The following is a 12536-nucleotide window of genomic DNA, read 5'->3' as shown; positions in this document are numbered from 1 at the left end:
ACCCCCTCCATGCATCCAACCCCATTCCTCCACACCTTGTCCAAACTCTTGCCCCCTCCCTTCTTACCTTCCTAACAGTCAACTTCAGCTGTTTTCTCTACAGTGGTTTCTTCCCCACTGCTTTCAAACATGCCCAAATCTCCCCATCCTAAAAAAAGTCCTCCCTTGACCCCACGGCTCACTCCAGTTATCGCCCCCTTCCCCTTCTACAATTCATCTCCAAACTCCTTGAGTGGGTTGACTACACCTGCTGTCTCAACTTCCTCTCCTCCAATTATTTTCTTGACCCATATCCAATCAGCCTTCTGTCCCTTTCACTCCACAGAAACCACCCTTTCAAAGGTCACTAAAGATTACCTTCTTGCCAAATCAAATGGCCTCTACTCCATTCTAATCCTCCTCATCCTCTCAGATACCTTTGACACTGTCGACCACCCCCTTCTCCTGGAAACGTCATCCAACCTTGGCTTCACTGACTGTCCTCTCCTGGTACTCCTCTCATCTCTCTAGGTGTTCATTCTCAGTCTCATTCATGGGCTCCTCCTCTGCCTCTCACCCCCTAACTGCGGGGGTCTCTCAAGGTTCAGTTCTGGGTTTCCTTCTATTCTTATCTACACTCATGAGAACTCATTCACTCCCATGGCTTCAACTACCATTTCTGTCTCTATGTAGATGATTCCCAAATCTACATCTCCAGCCCTGATCTCTCTCACTCTCAGAAGTTTCACACTTCATTCATTCAATTGTATTTATTGAGTGCTTACTGTGTGCAAAACATCGTACTAAGAATTTCCTCTTGACTTCAAGACATCTCTAGTTGGATGTCTTCCTGGCACCTCAAGTTTAACATGTCCAAGACAGAACTCCGTATCTTTCCACCTAAACCTTGTCCTCCCTGTGACTTTCCCATCACTATAGACAACACCACCATCCTTCCTGTCCCACAAGCCCATAATCTTGGTGTTATCCTTGGCTCCTTTTTCTCATTCAAGCCACATATTCAATCTGTCACTAAATCCTGTTGGTCCCATCTTCACAATATCACTAAAATCTGCTCTTTCCCCTCCATCCAAACTGCTACCAGGTTAATACAATCACTCACCTTATATCGCCTGCATTACTGCATCAGCCTCCTTGCTGACCTCCCAGTCTCCTGTCTCTCCCTACTCCAGTCCATACTTCACTCTGCTGCCCAGATCATTTTTTCTACAAAAACGTTCAGGACATGTCACCCCACTACTCCAGTGGTTGCCAATCCACCTCCACATCAAACAAAAATTCCTCACAATTGTCTTTAAAGCACTCTATCACCTTGCCCCCTCATGTCTCATCTCTCTATTCTCCTACTACAACCCAGCCTGCACACTTCACTCTAATGCTAACCTTCTCACTGTACCTCAATCTCGCTTATCTTGCCACTGACCCCCTGCCCAGATCTTGTCTCTTGCCACCCTCCCTCCTCAAATCTGACAGACAATTATTCTCTTCCCCATCAAAGCCTTATTGAGGGCACATCTCCTCTAAGAGGTCTTTCCCCTGCTTCCCTCTTCTCCCACTCCCTTCTGCATCACCATGACTTACTCCTTTTTTCTTCCCCCCTCCCAGCCCCACAGCATTTATGTATATATCTTAATTTTTGTCTTCCCCCATCTAGACTGTAAGCTTGTTATGGGTAGGAAATGTGCCCATTTAATGTTTTATTGTACTCTCCCAAGTGCTTAGTACAGTGTCCTGCACACGGTAAGTGCTCAGTAAATATGATTGGATGAATGAATGAATGTTGCTTCTATTTTTTGTTGGCAGCCAATATAATTGTCTTTAATGTTCAAAGTGGCAGTGGCCATTCAAAAACAAACAAAAAAAGTAACCCAATACATTTTCCAAACCAGGATACTCCAGAAGTGCTAAGTAAAGCCCAGAATGAAGAAAATTCAATGCCTTCCATTTTTACTTGAGGTCAGAATAGCCCAGACCTTTATATTGTTAAGAGTATTTGCTCAGTTCACTGGCTACTAGTAGGTAATTGAGCTGGTAGCAGGGCCAGATGCTTAAGGCTCTTGGGGAAGAAGGAGCATAGTGGACACCCTAGGTCAATGATCACCCAATTCAAGCCTTCTGGAGCCTTAATGTCTGGGATTATTTTCCCTTTCCTGACCTGGCCATGACTATTTTATTACAACTGTGTCCAGAGCAGATGAATGCTGTCAGGAGAAATGTGACGGAGCCACGTGGTACTCACAATCTAAAGGAGGAATAATAGGTGTTTTATGCCCATTTAACGGATGATGAAACTGAGGGGCTGATATATTAAGTGACTTGACCAAAAGCACAAGCAGAAATTGTTGGTTATCCTGCCACTGCCCATTCCCCTCACATCCCACCCAACATAGCTTTGAAAATGAGATATAGCTTTGATGCTATGAGATTGACTGTGCTCCTTAACTTTACTGTTCATGATCTCACCTTGATATCTGATATTGAGTCTGGCCCATAAGTGACATTGGTGGAATTGTTCAAAGAGTGTTGTGGCACCTGGGTTGGTACTTGTCTCAAAGCCCTAGATAAATTTGGACAACACTGTAGACCTTTAGCTTGGACTGGAGTCTCCTAACATGTTGCCATCATATTCTGTTGACCGTCTACGAAAGGTTGGGCTGGACTTCTTGATGCTGTTTTCAATTTCCCATCTGTCATGGCACCATTGATCATTGTGCTGCCTGGGGAGCATAACTCTGTTATGGCTTTTAACTCTGTATTTCCAAATTAATTTTTTGGTTGTGTATATGATTTCCTGGGCTCAGGCAGATAAACTTCTGTTTTCCCGAGAGTTATTGTCACCATGAAATGGAGGATTTTGATTCACAATCAATAACTTATCTCCCTGGGTGTGGGCTTCTAGGCACAGTAATCTATTTACAATAGTTCCTAATGACTGTCTCCAGGCTTCCTAAGAAATGCTTCCTCACCTTCACCTCTCAACCTGCTTAGCATTTCTAGGTTGGATCTTAGAGTTGGACAAGCCGAAATGGCCAGGGAGATGTCTCCTTATCATAGTAAATTGAAAGGGTTAGGTCCCTTCACTTTGAAAAGTGAGGCTCAGTAGGTTCATGATTGAAGCCTTTAAAATCATGGAAATATTAATAATAATGATTGTTACATAAAGCACATATGTGCTAAGTGTGCTTATGTGCTTCCCCTTCTAGACTGTGAGCCCACTGTTGGGTAGGGACCGTCCCTATATGTTGCCAACTTGTACTTCCCAAGCGCACAGTAAGCGCTCAATAAATACGATTGAATGCATGAATGAATGAATAAGCATTGTGATAAGTGCTGGGGTAGATACAATACAGATTAGACACAGTCCTTATCCCAAAGTCCAAAAGGGAGGATGAAAAGTTATTTAATTTCCATTTTATAAATGAAGAAACTATGGCACAAAGAAGTTAAGTGACACACCAACATCCCATAGCAGGCAAGGGACAGAGATGGGGTTAAAATCCAGGTCTCCTGGACTCTTAACCCTGTGTTTTTTTCACTGTGCACACTGCTTCTCTATGACTGTCTCTATAAATGTGGTGTGTTAAGCATGCAGGGGATTGTTGTTCACTAATAGCCATGATAACTCAAATTAAGTGAAATTTATTGAAACTTTAAAAAAGGAAACAATTCTTCACTCAGCAGGGGTAAGTGTACAGGGATTAGTTACCATAGGATGTTTTACAGAAAGAAAACAACAAGATCAAGATGAATCAGGAGATATACATAGATATGTGGTCCAAAATGGGTTACTAGAGGGAAAGGGGGATGTGGAAAGGAAATCTGAAAATATTGGTTGGTACATTACTAAATTTTATGATTAATGTCATGGGAAGTAAACTTCACCCAATTCTTCCAAGTGTCCCATTTGTTTTGTATCTCAGTTCCTAACCCAGTAGGGTTCACAAATTACCTTGAAAGATTTATTTCCTGTCACGGGGCATGTTGCTTAAGCACTGGGATATATGCAAATAGAATAAATTAGGACCAGGCCCTCTCCCACCCAAGGCTCACAGTCTGATTGGGAATAGAAATGGATGGCAAACGACAAGTAACATAGCAACAAACCAAGACAACTGTGTCAGGACAATTAAATGAACCGTACTTGGATGTGTGAATCCTTCTTTTTTTTAAATGCTATTTGCTAAGCGCTTACTATATGCCAGGCAGTGTTCTAAGCGCTGGAGTAGATACAAAGTAAGCATGTGGAATAGCAGCATGGCTCAGTGGAAAGAGCAGGGGCTTTGGAGTCAGAGGTCATGGGTTCAAATCCCAGCTCTGCCAGTTTTCAGCTGTGTGACTTTGGGCAAGTCACTTAACTTCTCTGTGCCTCACTTACCTCATCTGTAAAATGAGGATTAAGACTGTGAGCCCCCTGTAGGCCAACCGGATCACCTTGTAGCCTCCCCAGTGCTTAGAACAGTGCTTTGCACATAGTAAGTGCTTAATAAATGCCATCATTATTATTATTATTATTATGTTGGACACAGTCCATATCTCAAATGGGGCTCACAGTCATAGTCCCCATTTTACAGATGAGGTAACGAGGCACAGAGAAGTTAAGTGACTTGCCCAAAGTCACACAGCAGACAAGTGGCACACCTGGGATTAGAACCCATGGCCTTCTGACTCCCAGCCCATGCTCTCTTCACTAGGCCACACTTATTCTGACTTTGCCTAGAATCCTCCGGGCAAACATTCCTTATTTACAGTGTCATAAAATTTGGAAAAGTAGGCTTCAGACAAAGGTGTCCAGAGATCCTGGAGACCCTGGTCTGGGCACAATTGGTGGGGCAAATCCCAGAGCCCAGCTCTCAAGAGATTTCTACCCCTCAATCATTAGTGTTATAATGTGAAAATTTCCCTCTTCCGAGTTAAAACGGTGCCATCTCCCCTTCCTAAATTCTCTCCTGGTCTTTAATGTCTTGTTGCCACTTTTACACTTTTTCTCCCCCTCGTCCCCCTCTCCATACCCCCGTCTTACTTCCTTCCCTTCCCCACAGCACCTGTATATATGTTTGTACATATGTATTACTCTATTTATTTATTTATTTATTTATTTTACTTGTACATATCTATTCTATTTATTTTATTTTGTTAGTATGTTTGGTTTTGTTGTCTGTCTCCCCCTTTTAGACTGTGAGCCCACTGTTGGGTAGGGACTGTCTCTATATGTTGCCAACTTGTACTTCCCAAGTGCTTAGTACAGTGCTCTGCACACAGTAAGCGCTCAATAAATACGATTGATCGATTGATTGATTGACAGACAGAATCTTAGGCTTGAGGGATTATTAGTCTGATCGTGGTCACCTGGTCTTATGTTTTATTTCCCCTTTCCTCCAGAGCACTAAGGAAAGTTCTGTCTCTTTGTGGTCTCAGAAACTTGCTCTATAAATGGTATTGTCCTATCAACAGCAGTTCACATAATTTTACATTGTTCAAGGTGTAAAAATTTAAAAAATGAGGGAGTGTGAAGCAAATCAATTCCAATGTACCTGTCCACTGGAGGACTGTTTTGTTTCAATACCCAAGGAAAACAACATGTAAGGGTGGCCCTAAAATCCAGTGTAACTTTAGGTGTTGAGCCTAAAGACATGTTGATATTTTAATATAAAAACAAAACAAGGAAAGAAACCACTTCCATTTAAGCAAACTCAGAGCCATGGAGTAGGTGACATTCCATCTGTCACTGGTGAGCGGAAGCAAGATAAATGCACCTCTATTCCAAAGTAACTGAATTATTGCCAAGCTGTTCCGGGCAGTTCTAATTAGTGTGTATTTTTTTTTCTGTGCTGCAAATCCCTGATAATATAGTGAAATCATATTTAATATGTGTACCTATAAGAATCCCTGACAGCTGAATTTAACCGTTTCAGTAAACTAAATATTTGAAAATTGAACCTCCAAATATTAGAAATACCTTCTGAAAATTGGTCCACTTCCACTTTTGTTTAACACACACACACACACACACACACACACACACACACACACACACACACACACACACACACACACACACACACACACACACACCCTCTCTCTCTCTCTCCCCCTCCAACCCCACCAGGTTTGACACTTTCACCACCGCAACCTGGTTTCTAGTCCTAATGAGGGAACATAATCATCATCATCATCATCAATCGTATTTATTGAGCGCTTACTATGTGCAGAGCACTGTACTAAGCAACATAATATTTCACATGTATCTTTAGAAAAAGCAGCTTGACCTCCCTGGGAGTCAGAGGACCTGGGTTCTAATCCTAGATTCACCACTTTGCTGTGTGACCTTGGACAAGTCAATCAACTTCTCTGAGCCTCAGTTACCTCATCTGTAAAATTGGGAGTAGGACTGTGAGCTCCATGAGGAAAAGGGGTTGTGTCCAACCCGATTTGCTTGTATCTATCTTAACACTTAGTACAGTGCCTGTATCATAGTAACAGCTCTGCTCCTCTTCTTCCCATCCCACACTCCTTCCCCCTTTATTTTATTAATGATGTGTATATAGCTATAATTCTATTTATTCAGTTGGTATTGATGCCTGTCTACTTGTTTTGTTTTGTTAGTCTGTCTCCCCCTTCTAGAATGTGAGCCCATTGTTGGGTAGGGACCATCCCTATATGTTGCCGATTTGCACTTCCAAAGCACTTAGTACAGTGCTCTGCACATAGTAAGTGCTCAATAAATATAATTGAATGAATGAATGAATGAAAGAGCTTAACAAATACAACAATTATTATTATTGTTATTACACAAACACATAGGCACATACACACACACACATATCCCTCTCTCACCCCCCAAAAAAAATACAAAACAAACAACGCTCCCACAACTGCAATATCAATCAATCAATCAATCGTATTTATTGAGTGCTTACTACGTGCAGAGCACTGTACTAAGTGCTTGGGAAGCACAAATTGGCAACATATAGAGACAGTCCCTACCCAACAGTGGGCTCACAGTCTAAAAGGGGGAGACAGAGAACAAAACCAAACATACTAACAAAATAAAATAAATAGAATAGATATGTACAAATAAAATAAATAAATAAATAGAGTAATAGATATGTACAAACATATATACATATATACAATACCAAGATCTAGGTCTCCTCTTGCCCCAAGTTTACTTTGTTAGGATTGGCTTCACATATTTTCTTCAGCTACTGTCGTTGAGTCCCCATTACAATTGTCATCCTTTTCTATATTTTTCATCACTTTAACCAAATGAGGTTAGGCAGCAAGAAAAATCTGTATAACAAGAACATTTATATTTACCACTTAGGGTAATTGTTTACAACAAATGTCACTAAGCACACGTACGTAAGGACTTCTGTTCCCAGACTATTTTTTGCAACATTGTAGTTGGAAGGGACCAAATGCCCTGTATGAAAAGGTGACCTCCAAATAAGATATCTTCCAGCCTCCTGTAAGAAACTGTAATTTTCAAGAAGTCAATCAATAGTGTGAATTTATCATCATCAGTGGAGTTTGTTGAATGCTTACTGTCTCTATATGTTACCAATTTGTACTTCCCAAGTGCTTAGTACAGTGCTCTGCACATAGTAAGCGCTCAATAAATACGATTGATGATGATGATGCAGAGCACTGTACTAAGCACTTGGGAGAGTACAGTTAACCAGAGTTGGGTATGTTCTCAAGCTTAGTATTTACTGTGTGCCGAGCCCTCTACTAAGTGCTTGGAAGAGTACAATACAACACAACAACACAGTTGGTAGACACATTCCCTGCCTACATGGAGCTTAAGTGGGTAAGTTCTTGACCTGATCCAGTTTTGTGGCAACCGTTGAAATACATGTATTCCATATTGTAGTCTCTAAACCATTATTTGAAAAAAAATATTTTTTCTCCCTCAGGACCGTGCTCAAAATCTTAACCAACGAAGGACAACGACAGTGACCCTCACGGTCGATGTACTTGATGGGGATGATCTGGGGCCAATGTTTCTTCCTTGCGAGTTAGTGGCTCACACACGTGATTGCCGACCTCTCACCTACCAAGCCAGTGTGCCTGAACTGAGAAGCCCGGTAAGGAGATTTGTTTCCTTGGTTGCTTCCTTCCTCTCTAACCACACAAAGCTCCCACCATTTGGGTAAAGTCAATCAGACAAACCATCCCTCTTGATTTTGTCTTTGGATATGCGTGTCCTTGCAGAAGCAAAAGAAACAAAAACACAGAAAGCAAAAAATAGTACGATATACACATTCTGAAAAAGAAATGGTGTAGTAATGGGAAAAAAATAATTAAAGAACTTATGTTGGCTAATGCTAGGCTCTAAGTTATCCAACAAATTAGGGGAATCTCATCATCATCAATTGTATTTATTGAGCGCTTACTATGTGCAGAGCACTGTACTAAGCAATAATTTTGCTTGCCCTTTTTCACAGTAAAGAACTGTTAGAGAATTGTCCTTCTTCTGATATTGCTTCTTGTGACCAAGATCAAAACTGCCAAACTACTACCAGCCTCAGTGCCTGCCCTAGGGCTAATTCATGGTTAACTAGATGTAGGTTGTCTAAAGTGTTTTGGAGCAACAATATTGTTCCCTTGTAACTAAGCACACCAGAGAAACTCCAAGATTCTCTGGTCTCAGTAAAGTTTTCTGGGATTCTCATATCTAGCCATGTGTTGTAGGTGAGAATATTGCAAGTGAGATACAGAACATTTAGCTTGGAAGGAGTGAAATGTGTGCAGCAACTGGACAGGAGGGAGAGAACTGGTGGAGGGCCCTGAAGCTGAAGATTAGGAATTTGGGTTTTATGTAGGAATAAATTGGTAGAGGAGGGGACTAGTATGTTCCATTTTAAACAGATGATATGAAGGATAGATTATTTGATTTTTTATTTGTGACATTAGTTAAGCTCTCACTATGTGTTATGTGTTAAACACTGTTAAGTGCTGGAGTAGATACATGTTAATTAGGTCGGATACAGTCTGTGTCCTGCTTGGCACTCACAGTCTAAGTAATAATGATAGTAATAATAATGTTGGTATTTGTTAAGCACATACTATGTGCCAAGCACTGTTCTAAGCACTGGGGGGGATACAAGGTAATCAGGGTTGTCCCACATGGGGCTCACAGTCTTAATCCCCATTTTTTTTTACAGTTGAGGGAACTGAGGCACAGAGAAGTTAAATGACTTGCCCAAAGTCGCACAGCTGACAAGTGTTGGAGCTGGGATTCGAACCCATGACCTCTGACTCCCAAGCCCGTGCTCTTTCCACTGAGCCCCACTGCTTCTCAAGTAGGAAGGAGACCAGATATTGAATCCCCGTTTTACAGTTGAAGGAACTGAGGCACAAAGAAGTGACTTGCCCAAGGTCACACAGCTAGCAATTGGCAGAGCCAGTATTCTAGACTGTGAGCCCACTGTTGGGTAGGGACCGTCTCTATATGTTGCCAACTTGTACTTCCCAAGCGCTTAGTACAGTGCTCTGCACACAGTAAGTGCTCAATAAATACGATTGATTGATTGATTGATTAGAACCTGGTTCGTCTGACACCCGGGCCCATGCTCTTCCCACTGGGGCATGCTGCTTCACATCAAGTGCTTAGTACAGTGCTCTGCACACAGTAAGCGCTCAATAAATACGATTGAATGAATGAATGAGCAAGATCAGATCGAAGAGAAGAGATGCATGTAATACCATGAAAATTGCTAGTAAAATTTGCTTATCTATGCAAAGTGGGAAACTATTAAGATAAGAAGAAAATGTTAATACTGCCTAAGAGGCTACTTCAGCAGATCTGGGTAATGACAGCATCATTTTATTTGCAGCACTGATTATTTTCAGTAAATCCCCAATCCGATTCAACGTCCTTGGAAGAAACAATTTCAGATGGGAAAAATAACCACACGATTCAGCCTATCATCCTCTTAGCTACTTAGTGTTTCTGCTGAGGCTGATAGTAAGAGTATTAGTGTTATTGTGTTAGTGATATCTCAGCCTCCAGGACCCCTAAATTCTGTTGTTCATTTCCTATTAATCAATGTTCTTGACTTCTATGTTTTTGTTCATCTTCCTTACGTGTCTGTTGCCACAACCTCCCCCCAACCCATTCTTAGACTGTGAGCCCTTTAGGGAAGAGGGACAGTGTCTAGTTCTTCTCTATGTATGTCACTTTTTCCGGTAAGGTATGCCATAAAATCAGCTCTGTTTCACACACCCATTTCTGTTGTTTCCTGCCCCTACTGTTTTTCGAGTTGAAAAATACTTGGACAGATCCTTGAACTGTACTTACAAAAGGTTCGAAGAGCCATAGAATTCAATCGTATTTATTGAGCGCTTACTGTGTGCAGAGCACTGTACTAAGCACTTGGGAAGTACAAGTTGGCAACATATAGAGACGGTCCCTACCCAACAGTGGGCTCACAGTCTAGAAATAGATAGAATGATATCTTCTATTCATTACCAAATCCAGGTGTATCCTAAGAGTAAATAACAAATGAGACTCATCTGCCATAGAAGAAAAATGAGGAGATTCTGTTTTTTCAATTTTTTTTCCAAAATTTCCACTTTTTCTCTTTAAAGCATAATCTAAGCTATTATGAAAAATATTCCTACCACATTGGGATCCCTTTTATTGTTTGGAAATAGGTTGGTTGGTGTAGGTGAAAGCCCATATTTTCTCATGGCCTTACTGAAATTAACGCATTAGCAACTGTTTCAATAGTTTCAATGGAAACTTTATGTTGCATTATCTATCAATCAGTGATATCTACTAAGTGCTTACTATGTTCAGAGCACAGTTCTAAGCACTTGGGCAAGTACAGTGCAATCACCATCAGCAATCATTTTCATCATCACCCTCATCAACCTCAGAAGCTGAGATGACAGAGGTAATAATGTAGTCCTTAGGGATGGGAATACCAACTCTATTGCATGTGATCTCCCAAGCACTTAGTTCAGTATTCTGCCACATGTAATCACTCAATACTTACAAATGATTGACTGATTGATTAAAATAATGTGAGCTTGTTCTAGAAAAACAAATTCACATGATGAACAGTACATCTTGTAATCACTCCATACTTACAATAATTGATTGACTGATTGATTAAAACAATGTGAGCTTGTTCTAGAAAAACAGATTTGCATTATAAACATTACATCTTAGAATTTTACTCAAATAAAAGATTACTGCGGTCTTACCTTTTCCCCACTTACAGTCCATCTAAAATACATTCAAAGTACATTGTTGTATCTTTTCCTTTTATTCTTCAACTTTTATTCACTGTTCGTCCCCACATTTTTTCACCACCACTTCTTTTCCCTTAGCCCCCACAATTTCAGTATCTTGTAAAACTCCTGCAGGCTTCAGTACACCCAGACTCTGGCTATTCAGAGCAAGAGAACTAACCATTCATGTCAGCTCAATAGGACATGATGACTCTAATTACATACTTACTGATCTTTTCCTGAACTAATTCTTCAAAAGTTAAAAGCTTTGACACCTGCTAACCTTCTGTGTGCATTTGAAATTTTCTGCCAATTACCGCAGTGGTAGTCATTGCCTTGAAACACCATTCTCAAGCCAGCTCAATGCATGGAGCAATTTTGCTGTCCAGGTGAACTTAGAAATGGATTGATAGTTCACTATAGGGTTTAATGACCAACCTAGGTTATAAGAAAATAAAATAAAAATCTACTTCACAAAACTAAATCCTCTGTGAAAATTTAAAGATATTTTTCTATAAAACACACACACACATACACACACACAGAGTAAGGTTTTACAATTCAGTCACAGATCCAGATAAAGCTAGATCTGAATAAGGAAACTTAAAGGCAAGGTATCTCAGGGACTCACTGACATCATTTTCTGTGCAACAAAAGACGATGTTAATTTTAGGATTGGAAACGTAAAACAATGAGTCAATGGGAAGACGGAAACAAAAATAACTGCTGAAAGTCACCAACCGGACTTTTATACTATCAAGATTTAGGTAATGAACTTCTCTCCGACTTCAAGCAATTTAGTATGATAATGATCCTTCAGATGGAACTGATCTCCTGCCAGCCTAGCCTCATTACCAACATTTTCCAACTGTAATATAATTCTGTTCTCCAGAGTGTTGCTGAAACTGTGGCAAAATTTTTGCAATGCGTACATGGTGTTTTGCACTCTATGTGCTATTAAATTGATGATTACTATTAATTAGTTTACCTTCCTATTAACAATTTAAAAGTGAGCTTTGACATATACATATTATTTGTAACTTTATCATTCTGATTCAAATGCATCATATATACAACACTGAAATGTTACTATGGGTTGCATTGCACACTTCACTAGCTAACCCATCAGTTGGTGATGTAACATTTTCTCACCATTCACCTTGGGAACAATTATCAAATTGAATCGACTAGGGGCATAACCTAGAATTATTAAAAATTTATCAATACGTTGGAATGAAATTGAAAATACTTGGATTATATTAAATTAGGTAGAATGCTAATATTTTGGAAAATAT

At 40.3% G+C, this 12536-nt stretch overlaps 1 protein-coding gene across 1 annotated transcript in view; it reads left to right on the top strand.

Moving 5' to 3' along the window:
• Nucleotides 1–12536, top strand: part of PCDH15 (protocadherin related 15) — a 702056-nt gene that overhangs the window by 244428 nt on the left and 445092 nt on the right. The window contains exon 7 of the mRNA XM_038743373.1: nt 7917–8087. Within this exon, the coding sequence (XP_038599301.1) occupies nt 7917–8087 (171 nt within the window). The remainder of the gene's footprint in view (nt 1–7916; nt 8088–12536) is intronic.

This window comes from Tachyglossus aculeatus, chromosome 3 (genome assembly GCF_015852505.1).
Source record: "Tachyglossus aculeatus isolate mTacAcu1 chromosome 3, mTacAcu1.pri, whole genome shotgun sequence".
NCBI classification, from domain to species: domain Eukaryota; kingdom Metazoa; phylum Chordata; class Mammalia; order Monotremata; family Tachyglossidae; genus Tachyglossus; species Tachyglossus aculeatus.
Note: the sequence above shows the minus strand (reverse complement) of the source record. Positions and strands in the feature narration are given on the sequence as shown.